The 24,715-nt window shown below is 39.2% G+C and overlaps 5 protein-coding genes across 9 annotated transcripts; 1 reads left to right on the top strand and 4 right to left on the bottom strand.

Moving 5' to 3' along the window:
• Positions 1-518: 518 nt before the first annotated feature.
• On the bottom strand, positions 519-2,050 carry LOC135632912 (protein SMALL AUXIN UP-REGULATED RNA 12-like). Its single transcript, XM_065141776.1, has one exon. The coding sequence runs from the start codon at positions 1,740-1,742 to the stop codon at positions 1,287-1,289; it is 456 nt and encodes a 151-aa protein (XP_064997848.1). The 5' UTR covers positions 1,743-2,050; the 3' UTR covers positions 519-1,286.
• A 1,164-nt stretch (positions 2,051-3,214) lies between these two features.
• LOC135633394 (uncharacterized) lies at positions 3,215-6,948 on the bottom strand. The gene is made up of 4 exons (XM_065142804.1): positions 5,963-6,948; positions 5,186-5,593; positions 4,191-4,384; positions 3,215-3,564 (listed from the first exon to the last, which is right to left on the bottom strand). Exons 1-4 carry the CDS (start codon positions 6,390-6,392, stop codon positions 3,319-3,321), a joined length of 1,278 nt encoding a protein of 425 aa, XP_064998876.1. The 5' UTR covers positions 6,393-6,948; the 3' UTR covers positions 3,215-3,318.
• Positions 6,949-8,340: 1,392 nt separating this feature from the next.
• On the bottom strand, positions 8,341-13,989 carry LOC135582060 (uncharacterized). 3 transcript variants are annotated; one of them, XM_018823508.2, is made up of 5 exons: positions 13,876-13,989; positions 12,923-13,322; positions 11,326-11,477; positions 9,625-9,761; positions 8,341-8,761 (listed from the first exon to the last, which is right to left on the bottom strand). In XM_018823508.2, the coding sequence occupies exons 2-5, from the start codon at positions 13,147-13,149 to the stop codon at positions 8,594-8,596; spliced, it is 684 nt and encodes a 227-aa protein (XP_018679053.1). In that variant the 5' UTR covers positions 13,150-13,322; positions 13,876-13,989; the 3' UTR covers positions 8,341-8,593. The 3 variants fall into 3 exon arrangements, with proteins under 3 accessions (XP_018679053.1, XP_065000743.1, XP_065000744.1); XM_065144671.1 differs by having other exon boundaries at positions 13,771-13,970; XM_065144672.1 differs by having other exon boundaries at positions 12,923-13,319; positions 13,771-13,955.
• Positions 13,990-15,848: 1,859 nt separating this feature from the next.
• On the top strand, positions 15,849-20,363 carry LOC103976852 (uncharacterized). The gene is made up of 5 exons (XM_009392181.3): positions 15,849-16,371; positions 16,587-16,690; positions 17,199-17,375; positions 17,841-19,639; positions 20,005-20,363. The coding sequence occupies exons 1-5, from the start codon at positions 16,214-16,216 to the stop codon at positions 20,152-20,154; spliced, it is 2,388 nt and encodes a 795-aa protein (XP_009390456.2). The 5' UTR covers positions 15,849-16,213; the 3' UTR covers positions 20,155-20,363.
• A 1,064-nt stretch (positions 20,364-21,427) lies between these two features.
• Positions 21,428-24,626, bottom strand: LOC135582064 (uncharacterized). 3 transcript variants are annotated; one of them, XR_010494850.1, is made up of 3 exons: positions 24,124-24,598; positions 21,645-21,879; positions 21,428-21,553 (listed from the first exon to the last, which is right to left on the bottom strand). XR_010494850.1 is itself a non-coding variant. In XM_065141749.1 (2 exons), exons 1-2 carry the CDS (start codon positions 24,563-24,565, stop codon positions 21,803-21,805), a joined length of 504 nt encoding a protein of 167 aa, XP_064997821.1. In that variant the 5' UTR covers positions 24,566-24,626; the 3' UTR covers positions 21,428-21,802. The 3 variants fall into 3 exon arrangements, 2 of the variants coding, with proteins under 2 accessions (XP_064997821.1, XP_064997820.1); XM_065141749.1 differs by having other exon boundaries at positions 21,428-21,864; positions 24,124-24,626; XM_065141748.1 differs by having other exon boundaries at positions 21,428-21,879.
• Positions 24,627-24,715: the final 89 nt, after the last annotated feature.

The raw sequence follows: 24,715 nt of genomic DNA, 5'->3' as shown, positions 1-24,715 counted from the left end.
AGTTTCTTTAGTGAATTGTTTAGTATCCATTGATGAATACTGTTTAGTATCTTTAGTGAATTATTGGTCCAAATAGTAGCTCTCATGGTAGATTGAAAGAGGATCCATCATTGGAACTTTCATTAAGGGAGAGACTTGTTTTTGTCATCCATCATATTTTTATGCAGTTTCCAAGAGATTGCATGAGGTTATAGAAACTACTTTTGACAAAATTAACTAAGCATAATTTAGAATCAAGACAATCACATACTTTTTTTTTTTGACTTTGTGGCCTTGTTAGGTGCTCTAAGAATATAATTTCATGGACTATATATAGTTCACAACTAGAGATGACAATAGGTCATATTATCCAAATATATAGGGGTGTAGTCTTTTTGAACTCTTGTTTCTGATTAGATTTGGAACATGCAACCTCTGATCCAAATTAAATCAAATGTAAAGGAGAAAGAAGAAGAAGAAGAAGAAGAAGACATAATAGTCTTCAACAGCTAAGACAGGAGATGTGTCTTCCTACACATTGGTGTTTGTGCTGGATGTAGGCAGAGCAGGTCTCAGCTTTTCTTGTACACATCCTTCAGCATTCTGCTCTGCCTTCCTTCAGTTACATAGAGAAGGAAAGAAGGAAGCACTCCATTTTATTTTCTCTCTCCACCCTCACAAGCTTTGAAGAGCCAACAAAAGATGGCAGGCCTTCTTCTCAATCCTAAGTTCAAGATAGATCAGGCTGATGATCCTATCCTCTTTCCCTGACATATAACACAGATCCTAAGAAGATGCTGATGATTCCTGTACTGATTGGTACACATCCACAACTTCTTTTCTTCTCATTGTGGGAGCCAAAAAAAATGAGATAGGGCAAGTCCACACCATGTTCATGTTCATCTACCACTTCTTGCAAGTTGTAGCAGACTCTCAAAGGTCCATGCAACGAGGAAGAAGTTGACATCATTGCAGAGGAGGAGGGGTCATGTTCATGCATCCTATCTCTTTCTAAGTTGCCATGCACAAAGAACACAACGAGACACAAGATTTGAGATGCAGAGAAAACATGCAGCTTCAACTTCCATTGATTCCAGATTATGAATCCAAAAGAACCTTACAACCCCATGATCAAGACTAAAAAGGAAAGGAGTTGGTTGGATTCAGGGTTCTTTTGGAGAGGAGGAGATGAGGAAGAAGAAAGCTAACATCGCTTCTGAGGATCCACGGATGAAGCTCTTGGAGAACTCCACCTTCTTCTGATCGACTGCCGTTTCATCTGTACAATTTAGAAGGAGAAGAGAGGATCATCGAGCCTTGGTCTTGGGGAGGAGAGGGGAGAAGCCGTTGTAAGAGAGGGGTTCGCGGCAGGGAGAGGTGGCGCCGCCGAGGTCGGCGAAGAGGGCGAGGAAGGCGTCGAGGCCGAGGGCGCCGAACCGGGGCTCGTCCCGGTGTAGCGCGTCGAGGACGTAGCGGAAGAAGGTGGGGTCGCAGGGGAGGGCCAGGCCGCCGGCGGGGGGGAACCCGTACTCCTCCTCCGCCCGCTGCAGCAGGGCGGCGAACACCGGCAGGTTCAGGAACCGGGTCGGGATCACGAACCGCCGGCGCTCCTGCCCGACGTACACCGCCACGGACCCCGGCCGCACCGCGCCCCCCGAGCCGTCCTCTTCGCCGCGGCGCCGGAGGCTGAGGGCCCTCCACCGCCGCATCACCTGCTTCAGTTGCACGACCTGCCGGATCTTCTCCACTTTCTTCATGGCCATCCTTCCCCTCCAAGCCAATGGGAACGCTTCTGATGCACTTACTCGATAAATACTTCAACTCTGAGACGGAAAACAAGCGGAGGAGGAGAAAGGCACGGCGGTTGATGACATCTTATAGGAGGAAGAGGAGGAGGAGGAGCATCGAAGACAGGAGGCTTTAACCTAACGCAGTCTCTATATTAAACATGAGAGAGAGAGAGAGATTTTTAGGGTGAAGGAGGGTTCCCAAAAAAAATATAAGGGGAATATACTGTTGTTGTAGAACAACATCAAGGAGAGATTTAGGGGAGGATTTGCTTGTGCCAAATACACCTCTATTCAAATCTAAATTTGCTATTATTTAGATAAGAGGAAAGTTAAGATCTGAATCTTCAAGATAAGCTTGTTGATGGATAATGGGGAGAATCAATGTAGATAGTATTAACTTTATATATATAAAGAGATTCTTTACGAGATTCTAAAAATCATAATGTTCAATAATTTGATGACTGAACTAAATACCCTCGAATGTCAACTAAATTACGATCACGCCACTAACGGTGAAATGTTCCTTGAAGCACTATTAGGATAATTTCGTGAATAAAAGAAATCCTGGGGGTGTTCTAAGGCTTGGGACGCCGATTAGCGAGCCGGGGTTGTCGAACCGGCTGTTGGACCCGGTCCGCGAATTCTGGTTCGAGTTGGGCACAACCGAAGGGCAAATTTTACGGGGAGGTCCGACGACGCCGATAACTCGTTCGACCGAATTCCCGGCTCGTGCGGTCTCACGATGCAAATATGGCGTAGAGACGAAGGTCACGACGAGCTTGACGACCAGTGACTTGATGGAAGCGTTTTAACGAACGGTCAACTTGGTGGGACAAGATCTCCATCCCACCAAAGCTAATCGAGTTAAGTATGGGGATGGATTGCAAAGTAGGGGACTGTGCCTCGCGAGTCACAAGCATTGAACATAGTCTTCCTCTGATTCCCAAGCGTTTTGGGTATGTTGGAGAAGATGCTGCAATGCAACAGGGAAGCAGTACATTTGGCAGAGGCTTGGGGGTGCATCAAAAGAAGCCTCTTCTTCTTGCTCTTTAATGCTGAATCCATGCAACTAGCTTGAAGCAGGACGGCAATTGATCAAGAAGGTCAGGAAGGAAAAAAGTGTTCCTCATTCCCAAGTGCACTGAATCTTGACAAAATAAAAATTATTTATTATGTAGGTCTTGATGTCATTTCGAAGCTCTACTTCACATGTATTAGTTCTTTCCAGGTTTTGCATAGGCAGGTTCTATACAATGTGTCCTCGAATTTTGAAATAAGTATGATCATGATTCAAGTCATAAAAATGAAGCAGGTAGAGAGACCTTAGTGTAGATCATACTTGAGGGAGCAAAAGGTTGCAAGTGAGTCCTACAAGTGAGTGTGATCCAGGGGAACACTGGAGTGATGAACAAGAGGTATATGGATCATGAATATTGGGAGGCTACTGCAGGAAGTACTGATGCTTTTACCCATATATTTCATACATGGAAAGGCAGATAAAGTGTCTGATAGTTATACTAGAGGCAGAGGGGAGAAAAGTAGTGCACCATCAACAAGGGAAGAGGAGGGGAGTACCAACTCTGTGGAGCTTGTTGTCCGAGAGGTCGAGCTTGCTCATCTTTTCTTCGCACCATAACAGCTGCTCCTTGGTGAGCCGTTCCATCCTCAGAACTCTTGATATGACTTTGATGTCGATGAGTGCGAAGAGCAATTCCACTTCCCCTATGGTTGCTGGCCAGGTTTTCTTCTTCCATCCTTTCGTCTTTTTGAACAGTTCCTTCACTTTGATCTCCTTCTGCAGTTCAAAGCCAATGAGTACTAGATTCATGTAGTTTTTGGTGTAGTAACCAAAGGGTCCAATAGATATGATGCTGCAGTTCCTAAGCTATGGCAACCAACTATTACATCATTTATACTTATAAAGGTTAGCAATCCAAAAAGACAAATAATCAGTAATCTATTAAACAAATAAAGCCGAAGGTTAAAAATCATTTCAAGGTTGCTGCTGATGGCCACAGGACAAGAATTTCAGTGTATCATTCTTCCATCTTTGTTGGTGCATTTTCAGGCCAGCTTGCATACAATCACACATCTTAATGTAAAATGCATTTGGAAGGCATTTACTTGAATAGTTCATTAGGCACAACAAAAAGAGAACCTGCTCATAAAGCCACAATGCAAGCATTTAAACAAGGATGAAAGCTTGGGGGATCACCAGTTGACAGGCATGCAAAATAATTTTAAGGGACACTGTGTTTGGGAACTTCATAGCTTTAGAACACAAAAAGCACCTATAAATGGAAACAGCAGTTTTGATTCTTTGCTCGGAAAACATCCCAATGGTGAGTTCTCTTCTCCTTCTTGAAGCACAATAAGTCATGTACTGACAAAACAAACATGAGCTACTAACATGTAACATACCTTTTCAAGCGAAGCTTGCACTTGCTGAAGGGAGCTTCGAGGGCTATGAGCTCGAAAGAAGCCACCTGACTTTTTCTTGTCCATCTTCAGGAAAAAGCGGAATGTTAAGATTGAATCCTCTATTATCTTAATAAGGTCAATGGCAAGAATTGGTTCGTCTGAATCGACCTCCACATTTTCTTTCAGATCCAAACCTTAAAGCAAGAATGAAACATCAAAGAGAAATGGAGTCATGGTGAGGGCCCCAATGTTCCTTATTCTGCTAAAATATGCTATCAGCAGGAAAATAAACTAAAGGAGAGCTGTGATCCTTCCTGTACAGTCTAAATGTGGGACTCACCTGAAAACAATATTTAGAGGTATCTGAGCAATTTCTCATGACCAGAAGAACCAACCAACCTAATAATTTGGGTTTAACTACTTACATCAATGGCTAGGCCCTCCCTCTAGTAGATGATTGATTCATGATATGTAAATTATAATTAGCTGTAACTGATGAGAACATATACTTCTATAACATTTAAGAGTATATTTGAATAAAAATTACGGGGCAAATGGAATTCACAAATAATTCAATCTATTAAAACTTTGAGCCTTTTGATGAATGTCAAACTTTTTATGGTTTTAGATGGTCAATGAATTTAAGACAAATCTTCGAATCATTCTTCAACATGTAAATCACAAGGAACATCTCAACTTGTGACATATTAGCAGATGGAACTCCTCTTGATGCCCACAGTGTCACCTAACTTAAACCAGCATACAACAACTCATGAACAAACAATCTTCAAAGTGGTACTAACTTGAATTAAATAACCTTGAGTGTGATCATAAGATAAATGCCATAAACAGCAAGAATGTGTTTAGATGTGTGTTAGTTTGGCACATAGTTAAAATCAGGTAGATTTCAGTTAGTTGTTGGACAAATGATCCATTTGAATTTCTATTGAACAACAGCTGAATTGACTAAAGATCTTTTGAGTCTTATCATTTACCTAAAAAGTTTGGGACCTGAAGCAACTTAGGTAGTAAAATCCGGGCATGGGCATAAATCTCCATCCTGGGTCCTTGCTCAAATGGTTCGTTCTCGATAAATCTCTGCAACAGAACCTGGAATTGCTGGAATGCTTGAGCAGCATAGCTATAGGAGGTGCCACTCTCAGGCTGAGATGAAAGCTTCTGGCTCAGTTGCATGTATTGGCAATGAAGTGCCTCCCAACTTAAACAAACTTGTGCAACATAAGCAACTTCAAGGTTCAGGCATGGGTTATCTTCCTGCAGTTGCTGCAGATTTTCGCAGTCCTCCTGAAGTTCATCTTGTCTCTTGAAAGGGAGGCTGCGGAGGCCCAGAGATAACTTCTTTGATAAAGATCTTGGTGAATGCCTTGAAGTACCCCAAGATCCTGTCACATCATGCATGTCATCATCAGCTCACAAAATCTAAAGAGAGCTGATATTAGTTACAATTTAGCATCACAAAAGCAGCTAAAACAGCAGAAGCAATAGATCCATTTTTAAGAACGGTAAAGTTGATACATGGATAAAATTCATCTGAAATCATTTAAAGAATGAAGCTGTTTGATTGTACAACTTAAGAGGAAGATCCTCAATCAATTTTGAAGTATTAAAAGCAACACCAAGGGAGGACACCGTTGCTGAAAGAAACATGCAACTGACAATAAACAGTATAGTAATAAAGCAGTCATCAACTAAGTTCATTCCAAGCTAGAAGGGAACAACATGATTATTTAGCCGACAGCTCAACACCATACCAGCTTCTTTGAGATGTTGATTGATCAGCTTATCAAAGAACAGCATCCGCTCGCAGTACTTGTCATACAATGTGTCAAATCCGCACCACGTATGCCCAACCCCCACTTCTGACTCCCTCCACCCGCTCGAGCTACTCTCCTCCTCCTCGTCCTCTTCCGGTAACCCTTCTTCTGGTATAAGCACCATAAAACTGTTCTTCCTCAGCTCCTTCAGCCGCCTCTTCACCTCATTCGTGATGAAATCGTCATCATCCTCATCCTCACCGCCCTCCACAGCAGTATCAACAGCAGCTGGCTTCGACATTGCATCCAAGCTCTCATCTTTCTGCTCTTCTGGCCCCGACGACAACTCATCCCGCTCCTGATCCGCATCTTTCCTCCCTTTCAACTTACCAATGCCTCGAAACCTTCTTACCTTGAGGAGGTCCATTAAATCCTCTCAAAGAACCGGTAAAATCCCAAACTAGCTTTGCTTCCGAAGCTCAAACCCGAGCAGACCCCTCCTCCTTTTTACCAAACGGCTGCAATATCCAAATCTTTTCCAGCTTCAGAAGCTCCAAACGCGAGGACTCATTCAAGGAGTAGGCGAGAGAGAGCGAGAAGGACGAGGAACCCAAAGAGCACAAGGGAGACGAGGAACAGGAAGAAAACCAAGAGGACAAACAGCAAGAAGAGCAAGAGGAGGAGGAAGAAGTCTCCGGAAACCCCAAAATCCGCGGTGAAGTCCGAACCGCGGCTCATCAAACGGAGAACGGAAGCGAGGAAGCCAGGACCGGAGATCCACCCCCCAGCGCGGGGCTGCCGGAGGCCCTACGTGGTCAGGATCGGGCCGGGGAGGGGGCGATGGCGCCGCATTGGGGACCACGAGTGGGGAGCTCGGGAAACCCTAGGAAGGGAGGCGGAGGGATGGAGCGGGAGGGCCGTGCGCGTCGGAGTAAGCGCGGAGGGAGGCTTATCGAGTGCGGTTACGGAGTGGGGATGGGATACTGTCAGAGAGGAATAGGAGCCCCAGTAAAGTACCGGAATACCCCGGCCTCTTGTTTTATCCGCCGGGTAGCCCCCACTTTTACCCCCACCATTGGTCGCGGTGGGGGCCCGCCTCCTGGGAGGCCGAGTCCGCGATCTCGGCCGCATGATTCGATGCGTCGGTGATCGGGTCAGATATGTGGGATTTGCTGCCTTAGCGATGGGTTTTTTTATTATATAATAAAAGCTCCCATATTTAATTTTCATCGAGGATTTTTTTTAAAAGGCTTTTATAAATGAATCGAACCGATTCGATTAAATTAAAATATAATATTTAATTTGATTTAATTAAATTCTAGATATATTTTCTTTTCAAGTAATCTCCTTCATCTCTACTCTGCAATCTTCTCCTCCGCCATCATCTCCTCCTCCCACTCCTATTCCCACTCCGTCGCCTCCTCCTCCTCTTCCACTCCATCTCCAGTAACGGTTCCTCCTCTCCCTTCCCTTTGGCTTCCTCCTCCTCCCTACTTCTCATCGTCCTCACACTCCATCGTCACCTCCTCATCGTCGCCTCTTTCCCCTTCTCCTCCTCTTTTATCACTGTTTAATTAAAAAAATTATTACAAATAAAGAATATACTATTTCAAAAACTAACCATCTTAATTTTATATTAAAAATAAAAAAAATAATATTAAATAAATTAATATCTTAGTTTAATAGTTTTGAAAAAACTTAGATAAATTTAATGAAAATTTAAAGAGTTACACTTCACTCACTCGTATTACATTCGAATTATATTCAATTATATATTTAATTCAAAAATATTTTTATTTTAAAAATTAATTATTTTAAATTCATAAAAAAAATAAAAAAATATATAATATTAAATATGCTATCATCTCACCCTATTAATTTTGATAGACTTAATAAAAATTCAACGAGTTACACTTATCACTGATTTAACCTAAAAATATCTTATTAAAAAAATTATTCATCCTAAAATCATAAGAGATTTAAAAAATAATGCTAAATATGTTAGTATAATGTGTTAGTAGTCTTGAAATAATTTGAATTGATTTGATGAAGATATTTTAATTACACTCACTCGTAAATTCAACAAAATTCGATCCGATGGATTTGTGATTTGAAATAATCGGATTCAACGACATTATTAATTTTTTTAAAAAAATAAAGTGCCCCTTGAAAAAAAAAATCAATTATGAGGTGCCAAGTGGTAAAAGCCCATTCCTCGAGGCTTTTTCTTGAAATTACCCATAAGCCAGTTCAATTTTAGTGCACATGTTTTATGTTTATACATATGAAAGGTAAAAATAAAAGAACCATAAAAGACTTTTAATCAAATTTAACTCTAAACCTGCAAGACATTCCAATGCAATCGAAGTTGGATCTGCAGACAATTGAGTTACTGAGATTTGATATGATAGACAGTTATAAGCACAGCTGAAACAAGTGCTACATGTATTTTTTATAAGACAATTCATTTGCAGATGGTAGGCACAATCTGAGATGAAAAATTACGACTAGTTCAAACCCAAACATATAAATAGCTTGTCGAAGCTTGGGAAAAGCTGATCATGGGTATTGGCACAAAATGAGATGACCAACTGCATATAAAGTTTCAACCGGCAACTAAGAACAGAGCTAGTACCCCAGCCAAGTGGATGGAATTGGCCGGAACCTTGACTTGGCACATGCCAACACATCATAGTAATCTTCGCGGCTCAAACAATCGCGGAAGTCAGTAAACAGCTTCTCGAATACCCTGCACAGCACCTTGTAGGATCTTGTGTAGGGAAATGGAAGAAAAAACTGCATGAAAGAAAACGATGAATCGTTACGCTCGACATGAATTTCTTTTCGTGTAATGAATTAAAAGCATCCGAACATAGTTTATCTTTGAATGCCAAGTTAACCCAATTCTAACAAGATAATTTCATCTACAAATAACAAGAGGATCTTGTCTACTGAATGTCACACTAGAATTATTGCTAACAATAATATCTGTATGTTGCAATTGCTACTCAAAAGTCATACACAATAGTGTGTCATCCGATGCCCATTTGATGGCCCCATCATAATTCCAATCAACCTCTCAAATGAGATGGAATAGCACAAAGTGGTATAGTTTCCACTGTTATGCAAACAACTGAAAGTGGTCATGCTAGAGTGAGGAACGGTATGCAGCACACTAGTTTACCCACGTTGGAAAGGCAACATTAGTAGCTAACTTGAGCAGTAATATTTGATTTGTCTTGAACCAATGGCCTTTCAAAATTAATGCTGGCAAGAGTGTCGTATGTGAAACTTCTTTTTAAACTTCGAATTGGTACACTGGCAGAATATCTGAAATTCTGAATAGTGGATAAAAGGGCCAGCATTAACCCCAAAGGAAATTTAGGCATTGCCTAACATATGGCATCGAGGAATCATATAAATTAGGTTAGGCAAATGTCCCGTAGAGCGCTTGCTTAGCACGTCTTATAATGATTTTCAATAAAAGGTAATCCATAGACCAAATATTTGTTTCCAAGGGACTTAAAGGAAAATCTGAATGTAAAAATTATTTCTCTATAATAACAGTAGTCATTGTTGTCTTTTGTTTCTACCTACAAACCATGAGGAAACCAAAATTTATAACATGAAAAGAGAATGGAAGAAACAAAGATGCTTACATCTCCCTCTTGTGCAAGACGTTTTAACAGCAAAAATGTGTGTTGATTTTCTTCAAGATTGTTGATGACTGCTAGCCAAATCTCTGAAGCAAGCTCATGAGCCTTGTCTCTTGACCTACCACAGGCAATAAATTGATCTAACAGGGAAACAAGAACTCTATGATTAGTTATAGAATCATATATGTTGCTGCAAATACAGACCAATAAAGGAATGCATGGTATAATCATATTCACTATGATGATGGAGCAGAAAGAAACGTGAAACTCAAGTAAGAAACAATTAAGCCATGATCCTAGGTGATCTATAATTCCCATACCGACTTTACTAATTGTTTGACGGTAGTACTTAGAATAGAAAGTTGAGAATATCTTGAAGCAAAGTGTCTAAGAACTCTGTTTACAATTCCAATTCTTAACGCAATAGTAATTATGGAGCTAAAAATGGCTAAAACTCTCGTCATGGTTTCATAGACCTTCAGATATTTCTATGGTGAGAAGGAGCATATTCGGCTGCTCTCAAGTAAGCTGTGCGGATATGAACTGAGTCCCTGTGTAGAAATTGTTTACAGGTATAATAACACTGCAAAGCTATGGATGCAGTAGAATTTGGCAAACCCAGACAGTCCACAGCATCACGGAGGCTCATGAGCATCATGAAACACTCAACAGTGAATATTCATCAACCAATTGCTCAGACAGGTTTTGAACTTGGGAGTACTTTTTCCAAAGAACAAGAGATATGTATCCAGTTACCATTTTTGCACTGGGATGATTGACAAACAATTTTAATTTTCAGATGGTTCGCTCATGATTTAGGACCATGGACTAAACTCCTTACATCAATGGGAAATAGAGTCTTCTAGTCTCTTTTCATACTGGTGGAATATGTGATTGGTACAACATCAGCAAGGAGGTTGCCCATATGGCTTCTTTCATCAAGCTCTATTGACAAATGACTGGTCCAGTTAAGAATCTATACAATAATTTCTTGTTGGTTATAATAAGAACTAGCCTAACTACTCTTCCTACATCTCTCTTTGCATCACCAATCTGAGTTAACTCACCTTGCCTATCTAGTGCATTTATGAGTCTAGTTTGAACATATCCAGACCAAATCAAACAATTTTCTCATCATATCCTCAACCGAGAATTGCCTTCAATTGTTCAAACGATAAAAAAATTCTTGTTCTACAAATAAAAAGCACCCATATCAGAATCCTCATTTCCGCGGCAGCAATGTGTGATTAACATTTCTGAAATATTTTCAAAGTACATTCCATGCTAGAGCCCATTAAAACTGTAAGAAAGCAAAGCGAGGCAACAGTAAAAAAGTATGTATGTTTATGTTATTGAAGGTTCAAGATTGGCAATGATGAAACAATTGTGACTAAGGACAGGTTCAGCAACATGATTTTGTTATCCCTTCTGGTATATTAAAAAAAGTTCTTATTAGCAAACTAGCGAATAGATCAAAAAAGACATATTACAATATAAAAGTCAATCAGCCTAGGTCATCTCATTTCCGATTGTGAAGTCAAATTTCATGCCTACAATTCTACCGGAAGCCATAAAGAAGAACAATATTTCCTAAATGATCCTTCTGTTGTCAGGTTATTCAGCTCTCTCTAATCCAAAACAACCAATACAGATAAAGGTTGTGTCAAGCAAGGGAACAAAGAGCATTGTAGATCAAAAACCAACCAATCATGGTTCCATGTAGGATGCTAGAAGGAGGAGTCATTGTTGAAAGCTCAAGCTGCTCTTTAAGATACAAGTAAGCATGACCCAAAAGTTCGTCAATTTCACCATTTGATGCAATAATGTGTTCACTAACATATAATGCTGCATATCTCCTGTTCCATGAAAACAATACAATAGTTAGCAAACTCTTGTTGGAATAAACACAAAATTAATTTTTGACTCTTGCAAAAAATAACAAGAAATACAACAACACATTGCATCTATAGCAACCTTCTCACTTTTTCTTGTTGATTGATAAGACTTCACAAAAAATTAATTACTTCATCTATTTTTCTGACATTTCCAGTCAGAGATTGATTATTTCTGATTTATATATTAGACCTGAATTACCCAATGTCCAATAAAATGGCTATCACCCATGGTTAAATGTCAGGTACATGCAAACACTTTAAGCACTGTCAAAAAGCATGCTTGCTGAGACAGGGTGGTATTTAACTATGGATTTAAAGATGCAGATTGGACAGATAAGAGCACATTACCTTGTCAAAAGCATGCATGAGGAGATAATATACTAGCCTGACAAATAAAACGAGTTAGTTTGGATTTCATCATCTGATTTTCATCATTTAGGTAGATAAGCCTGAGAAGTCGAACAAAATGACATCTTCCTATATGACATAATTCATAATATACAAACTTCTGCACTAATAGAGCTAATCGTCAATAAAAATTCTCTGTAAACTAGACTTCTGTTATGAACAGAAAACACAAAAGATTTCATAATTGGTATCATAATAGCAAATCAATTTAAATTAGAAGATGAGATTGCTGCAGTTCTTACAGACTAAGTCCAGCATATAAATTCACCTAATTAGTAAGTCATGTAACTTCATTAAGACCCTGATTCTAACATTGCTATAGCACTTCTGTGCAGGCACCTCACTAATAGAGGTTTATGTTCTCGGGATTCAGTTTTCTACAAGCATTTCCTATATTAACATTAGCTGTTCAACATGCGTGTTGAACCTATCTGATCTACTTCCTTGACGCTACTAGACTTTTAGTGAGCAGACCTTTTCCACCGTGCTTCCTGGAACTTTTATGATTTTATTTCACAAGTTGTGGTTTCACAATCAATGAATTATTCACTTTTCCATGTTATTCATTACGAGATCTCACATGGAATCACTAGATATATTTTCACCTGGATTAGTGCACGAGAAAGTACACCTTGGAGAAGACAAATGCAAAAACCCTAATTCACGTGTTTTAGGGGATTACACATAATTATAAATCACCGGCTAAAGTTTCATTATACAAACAGATGCCATGCACTTTTTTTGTACAAAGCTATAGAGTATCTCCTTCATTACTAAAATATAGCCCTCGCTAATCAGACAGAATTGGCACGAAACGAATTTTTGTTTGAATTGCCAATGTTTACGAAAAGGGAACGAAATATGACAAAATAAGGGAGGAAAGAAAACAAAGAAACTGTTCTAAGCTAACTGGGTATGGGATTCATCAAAAGAAACAGCAAATGAATAAATAAGCAGGAATGCATAAGTTTTTTTTTTTTTTTTTTCAGAAAACTCACCTCCTACCAGAACCACGAGGAATAGGTCCAGGCCACCGTTTCCTCTGGCAAGCAAACGGCCAGGTTCTGATGACAGCAGTTTGCCAGAAGCTCTCCCCTCGAAATATCGCAGCCCAGTGCTTGTTGACACATGAGACCTGAGACCACTCACAGATAGGTACGCGGACAAAAATTTCTATGAGAAGATGATCGGGAAGCTTTCCAAATACATGATCACTCTCCGTCATAAGGTTCCACACTAAAAAGTGTTATAGAAGATTCAGTCTCTCACTGCAAATCTGTTCCCAACAAACTCCTCCTTTTTCCCCCCTAAAAAGTAAAGACTTCCACAACCTACTCTGCCCCAAAGAACTAACCAAAGCTTTTGTTGCAGTAGAATTCCAGCATAAACCGGGCCCTTCTGAAAAACAAAAAACATCAAACAGAATTCACTACATGCATTCAGTCATGATGCATCCCAAGTCATAAACCAATTGCATAATTGAGAATTCTTTCCTCAAAAAACCAATTTTCGATACAAAGAATCCAACCAACAAAAGGAAACACCCATAGAGCCGGAAAGATCCAACACTCGCCAAACAAGCCATAGCAAAACCTAACAAGCAATTCAGCGTTTGTGTGTGTTTTTTTTAATCTTTTTGATGTGGTGGAGATCGCAAGAGCAACGCATACTCAATTCTTCCGTCTCGTTAAACCCAAAACCCGAGATTCACAAACCCAACGATTCTCCGCGTCGTCACAGACTCACAGAACAACAAAGAAGGAAGCTTTGCGCTTTCCACGTACCGAGGAATTCACATGACACAGATTAATTACAGAAAAACGAAACAAAAGGGCGAAATCAGTACCGGGGAGCTCCTAGCCGCGATGTGCGGCCGGAGATGGAGTTGCCGGGAACGCGTCACATGAAGCAGAGAAAGAGAGAGGATTAGGTGAGGGTTGGATGGAGGAACCTGTGGCTGCGACGACGACGACGGGAGGAGAAAAGCCACAGATTCTTGCTGCCTCTTGACGACGAATGGATTCGATGGGTGGGTGGATTCCAATTAGGTTGGTTTCGTCGTGTTGTAACAATCGGTTGCGCCTTCATGTCGCCGTCCGCCGTCAGCCTCCCCCGCAAGCTGACGTGCCACCCTGCCGTTTCCACAAAAACGTTAAAATCCTCCGTTAGCGAGCCGCGTCAGTACGTGACGCGGACTTTGTCCTTCCATCTCATATATATATATATATATATATATATATATATATATATATATATATATATATATATATATATATATATATATATATATATATATATGTCATTATTTTTATTTTTATAAATGGACGTCATTATCAAAAAGAAATATGAGATATTTATTTATCACTGATGCATGAATAATAATAGTTTACTTGCATTATTATTTTTTGTACATCCAACGCGATCTTTATCCAACTTATAACACGTAATGTTGATTACGTGGTCAAAGCAATTGCTTCCGTGTTGCCAAGTCATCGAAGCTCCTCTTTCTCTCTCTCCATCTCTTATCTCATCCTTACTGTCTTCCCAACAAAGTTTCATCAATGTCAAATTAAAATGATCTTTTCATGGTTGAAATTTTTTTTAAGATACGAAATTATCGTATGATAAATAATATGTTAATCATCGATATATCCTGATAGAAAATACGGATTTGGTATTTGGGTGCCCAATGTTGTATTAATTGGAAAAAAAAAAACATGGAAATTGTCATTAATTCTAATGAGATATAAGTAGAAATTCTTATCTATAATAATCAATTGAAATATCCAAATATATTTTTATTTTGGGTTGAAAGATATTATTATCGTGAATCAAAACTTCGAAGTCAATCGAGATTTAACATTCAGAATTTTTATAATAATTCTCAATGACTAATAGACGAAAATAGTCATTCATCTATAGGAAATAATTGAATAATATATAGTCATTAGAGGTTCGTTCGTTGAATCATCAAAAATTACGGTTAATACTTGTGTAGTTTATATTAATGAGATAGAAAAACTAGATTGAATTATCCATATATCAAACCCCTTATTATTAAGAGTTAAATAAATAGTTAAACTTTAACTAAAGGATAGACTCCTATCTCACTAAAAAATATTTAACCAATTAGTTAATTAAAGGATCTTGACTTTGATATTCTAAATATAACAACACTATTATTATACTTAAATTATTCAAAAAAAATATATGTGTGAAATTTAATTTAATATTCCATCAAAATCTATCTTCCTTCTTTCATTTTAAGCAATAAAAAGTCTCTAAGATACCATGACAAATAGAAAAAATAAAAGCATTGGCATACCTATTCCCAATTCTCTATCAACAAAGCAAACTGTAGAATGTAATTTGATGTTCCAACCTTAGGTTGTACAAATAGACTAAAACCAAAATAAAATGTGGAGCACATCAACCCGAATTGGTGGTAACTCAATTGGAACACTTGCAATGATTGGCTTGGATGCCATGGCCACTTTGACTCCCAACATAATTTAGTGACTCCAAGTCAGACTTTGCTGTTCTACATCTAATTAGCAACGTTTGGAAGATGCAAATCACTAAATCTTTCTTTTGTTGTGGGAAATGCTGATTGAATTGATGAAGCTCACACTAAATTTGTTGGTATAGAAAGAAACTACAAAAGGTATGTATGTAGAAAATAAATAAATAAATAAATATATATATATTCAAAGGTGTTTTCAATCCTCTCTCTCTCTCTAAAAATATATATATTCAAAGGTGTTGTCAATCCTCTCTCTCTCTCTCTCTCTTTTGGCTTGATGTGTGATGTTGTTCCAAGTAGAAAGACAACTAATCTTCCATCCAGTGGACTTTGGTGTGAAGGAATAAAAGTCCTCTCTCATCAAACCTTTGTGTGTTTCTTCCCCCCCCCCCCCCTCTCTTTTTCTTTCTCTCTCTCTCTTCTCTCTTACAAGAAACCAAAAAAAATAAAGGAAGAAGATGAGAAGCTTCTCAATATCTATCCTCTTTTCCTACAAAGGCAGAGAAGGAGTCAGAGCATCAATTCCCTGCCTTTTTCCTGTCATCTAAAACCCTCCTTCCTCTGCCCTCCAGAAAAGAACCCAACTTAAGATCTTGATTTCTCCTCAAAAGTCTCACCTTTCTCTTCCCCACGCCACAAGATCCAATCTTTTCTCGTGTTAGGCTTACCGGTATTCCCGTCTTCCTGCGAAAGATAACCTTCGTTGCACCCCGAAGGCGCCGCCTTTCTTCCTTTGGCTGGGTCTTGGAGGCGTCGGAGGAGGACCATGAGCACGGCTGCCGCGGTCGAAGCCTCGTCGATGCCACGGAAGCGATTCTCCGGTCTGCGGGGCGTTCGGTGGCGCATTGATCTTGGGATACTGCCGAGCTCGCCGTCGGCCTCGATTGATGATCTCCGCCGCGTCACCGCGGATACCCGGAGGAGGTGACCTAACTAAAGATTTGCTTTTTTTCCTGTTTGCTCCGTTTCCCGCGGGAAAATTCTTGTGGATTTGATATGCTTCTGTTTCTTGTCACCCGTTGTTTCATTGAATCTTTGCTTTCGAACTTGGGTAATCAATTCGAGTTTTCTTGCGTAATTTTATGGGTTCATATCCTGTGCCTATGATCTGTACCTTAATTGGGTCTCTGAATTCACAGATACGCGAGTCTGAGGCGTCGCCTTCTGATAGATCATCATCCCCCAAAAGATGGAGATGCATCTCCTGATCTTACTGTGGATAATCCCCTGTCACAAAATCCAGGTATCTCATCTTTCTCTCTGTGCGCCGGGGGAACTCTTAACTATTACAACCCCTACTAGTCTTAGTTGACATAGTCGGCATAGGTTTTGTTGAGTCGCTTCTCGAGCATATAGTTAAATTTGACAACCTCCAGTGGCTGATAATGTAAAAGTTGTGTGTTATGATCCTTAATTTCTTTATGTGTTAGTTGCCACTGTGACTTATGTGATATTATCAGGAGAAAACCTGGCAAAAATAATCTCACAATGGCTTTTGGGAGATGTGTTCTCTTGTGTAAGTTTGCCAAGAACTTTGAGTAGACTATAAAAAAAATCTGTTAAAGTTATTTTGCTGCATGAAATCCTGTCGATATGCTTGTGACATATTTTTTGTGAAATCAAGAAGTTTTATAATGTTAATTGAAGCACACTAATTGAAAATCTCATGTGATTAGTTCCCATGCATTTCAGATTGAATCCTTTTAACCGTGCAGCATGTAATAGCAATTATGATGTTCTACTTCATACAGATAGCAACTGGGGCCGCTTTTTCAGAAATGCAGAGTTGAGGAAAATGGTTGACCAAGATTTGACGAGGTTGTATCCTGAACATCATGGCTACTTTCAAACACCTTTATGCCAGGCGATGCTAAGAAGAATATTGTCGTTATGGTGTCTCCAGCACCCAGAGTATGGGTATCGACAAGGCAAGCCCTGTAGCTTATTCTTGTCATATATGAATTTGTCGTAATAGTGTAATCTTTAAAGGCAATCTTTCATCTATTTCATTGTGTATTATCTGATAAATAGCCATGTAACTTTTGGGATTAGTATAAGGAAAATAAGTATGGCCTATCGCAGATGGAACCTATCATATCTTTTGTTCTTTTTTATTTGTAACAAAAGAAATCTCTGCTACTCTTAGATTCTTACTGAATAGAAATCAGTATTCTTTTCTCGGAATTACAGTTAGTAAATCAGTAAGTGTGTATTACATAGGTGTACCGTTACCACTTACTCTAGAGTTACCTAAAACATACATCACAATAGAAATGTAAAATTTACAGGAATTTGTGTACTCTGTGCTAATAGCAGAGATGGGGATTTGCCTTTCTTAGTTTATCTTTTATATGATAAATAGTGACGTCATTGACACCAACATTTTGTTGCAGGAATGCATGAATTATTGGCTCCTATTGTATATGTGCTTCATGTTGATTTGGATCACCTGCTTCAAGTGCAAAAACCCTATGAAGATTGCTTTAATGATGAATTTGATGGAATCACCTCGCCAGAAAATAACCTGTTCTCCAACTATAAAGTTAAAAGGGCCAGCGACTGGGACTCTGGAATTGAAACTGAGAATACTCACCACATACTGAGTGACGGCCGCAGTCTGGATGAAATAGATCCTGATACAAGGGATATACTTTTGTTGAGCGACTCTTATGGAGCAGAAGGCGAGTTGGGTGTTATCTTGTCTAAAAAATTTATGGAGCATGATGCTTATTGCATGCTTAATAACTTAATGGATGGAGCACAAGGTGTGGTTGCCATGGCAAGTTTTTTCTCTCCTGTAGTTGGATCCAGCACTAACTTACCTCCTGTGATCGAAGCCTCATCAGCATTGTATCATTTGCTGTCCATTGTGGATCCTTTTCTTCACGCCCACCTAGTTGAGCTTGAGGTGGAACCTCAATATTTTGCCCTCCGATGGTTGCGTGTTCTATTTGGACGGGAGTTTTGCCTTGAGGATGTTTTGGTGATTTGGGATGAAATGTTCTCTTCCTCAAATTGTAGATTAATAGGCGATGATGTGGAGTACAACTTTAAGGTCTTGTGTTCTCCCCGAGGTGCATTTATTGCGGCTTTGGCTGTCTCAATGCTTCTTTATCTAAGATCATCCCTTTTAGCTACTGAAACTGCAACCACTTGCCTTCAAAGGTTACTAAATTTTCCACAAAATCCTGATACAAAGAAACTCATAGAGAAGGCAAAATCATTTCAGGAACTTGCTCTTGTATCGAACATTGTACCCTCTTCATCTCAAAGAGATTCAAACAAGGGTCGGTTCAGAGTTAGTAGTGGGTACAGTCTTCCATCTGGTTCAGCTTTTCCTGTGCCTCCGCTGCATGTAGTGCCAGATAGTTATTGGGAAGAGAAATGGAGAGTGTTGCACAAGGATGAAGAACTTGGGGAACAAAGCAATAGTGACCAAGGTTCAGCCAAGAAGAAATTGGCTGAAAAACTAAGTTTATATAGGACAAAGTCAGAACCATTAAAGGCGAAAAGTGCTCTTAATCAGTCTTCCATTAGACAAATACTTTTTGATGATGTTTCTAGCGATATTGGAGCTGTTGAAAATCATGTTACATCTGAATGTTGTGAGGCTCCTATTAATTCAAACAACTTAAATGTTGGAGATTTTCCAGTTGTATTGGCTGATCAAAGGTCCTCCGATTGGATAGGTGATGAAACACTTTTGAGTGGGGATAACTCGGTGGTGGTGTCCAAATTTGTTTATCCTCATGACATAGGTAACGAACATGAAATTGACTCGGTGAAAAGCAGTGTAACTTCAAATTCATTTCTTTCGGACAATGACGAAGAAACATTTAACATGGAGGAGCCTTGTAGTCAAAATGTCAGCAATGAGTTGGCCCAAGATGCTGAAGCAACTTCATCTCATGTCGCTGATGCTGTCCCAGAACAAAGAGAAACTCCAATTCACTGGAAATCCTTCGCAGGTATATTTCAGTGGTTTTGGAAGTTTGGTAGAGGCTCTAATGAAGCAAGTCGTGAGTCACAATCATCCTCTGACGCCCGACATACAAACAAGGATAGCTTCGACACTACAACTTGTGAAGGGACCGATAATTCATGTGGAGTCAACAAGAGGATCGAAGTGGGCGACAAGAAAATGATACACACTTTAAGAAATCTTGGACAGTCCATGCTTGAGAATATTCAGGTGAGATATTCTTGGATCATTTGGGTCATCGTCTTTTGTTTCTTATCATTTCCTAAAAAGTTTCCAGGTTAGATAACAAAATAAGATTCTCTTTATCAATATCAATTGACCAGTCATGCAGCATTCCAAAATATTTCTTCCTCATGTTTATCAATTTCAGCTATCGTAACATCAACCGTAGTCTTCGAAATAATAAATATATGATACTTTTGGTCAATGTGATTAAGCATCTGCAAATCTGAACATGGGATATCTGAGTATCATATAAGTACCGTTTTATGAAGTTCGATAACATTATCTTTCGAAGGCTAATTGAACTTTGTATAGTATAGTGCTATTGTAATCATGGTTGTTGGTCCTTGTAGGTTATCGAAACAGTCTTCCAGCAAGAGAAGGGCAAGTTTGACTCATTGGATAACTTGTCAAACAACATTCTTGGGGTTAAAGGTCAGAGTACAGCTATAACAGCTTTAAAGGAGCTCCGGAAGGTAAGTAACTTGCTGCAAGAGATGTAAGACGAGCTAAACATCGATTTAAACAAATTGTAATTACATTCTTGTGTAGTTTTGTCATAAACGTAACTCGTAGGTTCTTTGTTTTCTTTCTTCAAATTTTTTTCCCATTCATTGCAATGTATATATCCGTCAAAGTAAGTGAGAATTCATAGTTCAATCATTATCCAGCTCAATTACCTCCTTTAACCAAGTAGGAGGATTGTGATCAATTGGCATTGGACTGCTGCTCTTTTATTTGGATTTGCCGCTGGCAATTTCTGGATGGTTTCAAACTCGTGAGCACATAATTTTAGCTAATTGATGACTGGTTTTCGGATCGATTTGCCATATCTCTCTGCTGAAATCCAAATGTACAGTCCACAAGCACCATATTACAGTATCCACAAATCTAATAGAGATATATGTCTTGCTGATTTGCTCGTGCAACCAACCAACCAACCTTAGATAGTTGGGCTGTTTGTTGCTGTGGAAGTTACAGAACGAAAGATTGTTGAGCTGTTATTACCTTAGAATATATATATATATATATATATATACACACACACACACACACTGCCAACAAAGGAAATAAAGGAAAACGAACAGTGTGATCTCGACCTATTAGCATGATCAATTTTAATCATTGATTCTGGAATATTCAATTCTAAGTTAATGATATAAATTCATCTAATTTTATAATTCCCCAACTTCTTTTTCTTGCAATTAAAATGTCAATTGCTGCGCTACGATGTGAGATCTATGATCGGGTGTTCGATGAAAGATCTTTGTCTCGATCTATGTCGTTGTCGTGTGTGAATCAAATAACAGTCAATAATGGCGACGGAAGGAATTATTCCAACACGGCACTAACAAACTCTTATGGGACGCAAAAGAGACAGATTTGGGTGCCTAATTATTTAATGGGAATATGCTCTGCAAGACATTTCTAATGTTGTGTTGTCATTCTTCACCAAGTCAAGAGAGACTTTGTGAAGATATTCTTAGATGATTTGCTACCAAGAAAAAAAAAACACACACACAAAATCCAAGACTTCAAATCCAGTCATGATAATGCATGAACATACGTTGTTGATGTTAAATTACCCAATATTCCAGTTTTTGTCAGTCCCATATGTTTCTTAGATCAGAAGAACAAATCTCAGATTTGCAGCAGTTTGTAGAGACAAGAAATGATAGTAGTCAATTTTACTGCCAACCAACCTCAGATTTGAATAACGAGAACCAAAAACAACAACAAAAAAAGTGTAATCAATTCAGGCTGGCTTTCTATCGGTTGAAGAAAATTCAAGCTTGTATATAAGTTTGGCAGTCTGTTTAAACTATCAACTCCATTTGTCTGTTTACATCTCTTCTTTTACGGGGCACAAGAAAGTCATCGTTTAGATGCATCCATCCAGGCCTGCACATTAGCAATGTTCAGATATGAACAACATAAATTATCTCACCAAAGAAGTAGAAATCTTATGAACTATGAAAATTTCCACCGGTACCGCGCCATCTTGTTGGCTATACTATTACTCCCTAAAGTGATGCAGAACCACCAATATGACAAACAGCTGAGTTTTCAGGAACACTATTGATGCAGACGGATTAATAGTACTTTGTGAAATATGTCCAATCTACCCCCCTTTTCTTTGTTGGCTGCAGATCATTCCTCGTCATCAGATTGTGCTGGTGTCTTTTTGCGACTCTTCTTCACTGGATGCTTGCCTGAAGCCAATTTATCTGGTCAATAAACCATTAATTGTGGGGAAAAAATTGCAGTTCCACATAGGCGCTAATGTCAATCTCACATAAATCATGTCAGACAAAAAAACCCTTGTAATTTGTAAAGTCCACTTGTAAAGTTATGATTCCACATGTCACCGGTACCGACACCAGAAAGCTATCAGTCCAGCAAAGAGAACTTACATATGTTCGGTACAAGACATGATATGAGAAAGTTTTAAGTGAAAGGACAACTGGACATATGTAATCAAAGAATTCTCTAATTATTATATCCAACAATGCTGGGATCATCGATAATTTGTGTCGTACACTAAATATATTCTAACATAGTTGAAAAGAAAAACAATAATCTAACTGTGGGGAAAACAAATTCAGCAACAAGAAAAAGAGAATTCGATAAAAGTTGGTTGCCGTGATGACTTTGCCCATATTGCTTATTTCCTATTTATGACATGGAGCAGAGATCCACATACAAGGACTCAACTTTAAGCCTCTATCCTCAGCAATGCTGCCAAAATTTTTACCACACATTCCAACAAATATGGCCAATTCGTGAAGCTCCATTAGAATTTTTAGTTCTAAACACTACTTCCCTAGTTGGAAATTCTTTCATTTTGTGTTTCTGCATTCACATCTCTGTATCATATATGATATCTTAATACGGTAAATTAGTTGCCCTAATCTGACTGGGTCATGTTCTTGTACAAAACCATCTTTTAATACCATCCACACAATTTTGAAGTACTCCAAAGGTAGATGTACAAGACTTTTTTTTTCTTCTGTATCAAAGCACTGTTCTTTAGCTATCAATTGTGTAAGAACTCTAAATTAAGTTGACTCTTCTTTTAAGTACTTCCATAAAGGCTGCACATAAGGGAAATCAAAAGACACAGAATGTGGGAGCAGATAATAACATATGCAGTGGCTAATGTTCCACTTGTGCCGTACAATGGCAACTGGGAAAGCATAAGTTAAAAAGAAAGTCACAATGAAAAATGAATGCGACCACCTAACAAGCCACAGAGTACCATGGAACCTAATATGCTTTGCACATAACATCATCAAAATTAACAGTGCTAACAAAGTCCTTGACACGAGATATCATGATCAGACTGATTTTATTAAAAGCAATTCCAGAACATCATGACAATATTGTTAATGAATAACATATAAACTTGGTTATAAAGTTCAATCAGATAAATAAGTCATCCACTGTTGACAAACAGTCCCTGCTAATATATTCAAACAATTTTGTAACCCTCAAAATCACTATAGAATGTTTTGAAGTGCTCCAAACAAATAGTATCCTTTGGAAGATAATTAAGTAGCAAAACATGTTGAAAATTTTGAAAATTTCAGGTTGACACGGAAGAAGCAATGTTGTTTCTATATATTTAAAACAAGCTTGTAATCTGACGTGTAAGAGGTGAAAAGAAATATCAGCAAATTGTGACACAAGCCAATGAACAACCAATACATTTATCAAATGAACAAAACAGGAGCATTTAAGCTAGTTTAGCCACGATAATCTATTTGGAATTAAATACCAATGTCAGTTAAAACCAGCATGGATGAGGTGAGGATGCAATTTTACACACATCGACAAACATCATCGATTCAAGGCTCCTCTAGATGATCATATATGCTATGCGAGAATGGATGAGCAGAATTTTCAACTGGAGAGCAACTTGCAAGAATTGACTCTAAAGGAGCATGAATTGGTATAAAAAAAACCCTTCTGAATAAGGGAATCTCTAGTTAACATATACTTTTTCAACATCCAATTCTGGAATAACTTAAGGATATCCGGGAACTTGTTTGGTCAAAATCCAGAGTGTACTTACTGTGACGAGGTCCAGTTGATGACTATGATCTAGATATATATAAAAAAAAGAATGTCTTTTGGATTAGGGCCATTGATCTACCTCCCATTTGAAACTCTTCTGAAAGAAAAATACAAAATGGCTAAGGAGCCTAACTTATCATAAGTCACAAGGTTCTCCTACATTAAGAAAGCAACAGATCTATTTGTCTGATTCTGATCAACAGCATCCTCAACGAAGGAGGTAAAACTCACCTAGTGAATACTAATATCAAGCACATGGCAACTTGTAATCGCCGAAGAGAAAGAAACCCTTAAAGATGATATACTGGTGTGCAAAAGAAATCGCAGTAACAACAGATATCATCTTTATTCGTCAATAATTTCACAAACAAGCAGATCGATCCTTATTAATTTACCTTCCACGAAGTATGATGACGAGGGCCACCCGCGGATGGTGGTGAAGGACATGGTCTCCTCCTCCGTCAGCGGATTCGTGAACTTAGCGACCAGCTCCAGGAGGCCAAGAGCCCGCCGGCGGGGCGGGACCCAGTAGGAGGACCCCGGGATGAAAGGGAGCCACTCGGGGGCGGATTTGCGAACCAGAATCGCGTGGATCGCGTCGTCGAGATGGCGGACGATGTCGACCTCGGCTACCTCGACCTCCGTGCCGAGGTCGATCTCGACGATCTCCGCCTTGGCCGGTCGGTCGGAACGGCCGCGGAAGCTGAGAAGGCGGGGGAGGAAAGAGAGGGCGGGCGACCGGGAGCCGGAGAGGAAGAGGTGGTGGGGGGAGGAGCAAGGATCTCGGAACAGGGCTTGGGAGGTTCGAAATAGGGCTCGCGACAGTATCCCGGCCATCAAATGTTTCCCCGACGAGAGAGACGGCGATGGGATGAATTTAATACCTGCAACAAGTCACGTGTTCGCACGTGATACCTCAAGGACAGGGATAAGGATAGATTATTGCATGGTTTCATTAGTACCCGATTCTTATATTTAAAATTTTTA

The sequence above is a fragment of the Musa acuminata genome, chromosome BXJ3-3 (genome assembly GCF_036884655.1).
Source record: "Musa acuminata AAA Group cultivar baxijiao chromosome BXJ3-3, Cavendish_Baxijiao_AAA, whole genome shotgun sequence".
Lineage (NCBI taxonomy): Eukaryota > Viridiplantae > Streptophyta > Magnoliopsida > Zingiberales > Musaceae > Musa > Musa acuminata.
Note: the sequence above shows the minus strand (reverse complement) of the source record. Positions and strands in the feature narration are given on the sequence as shown.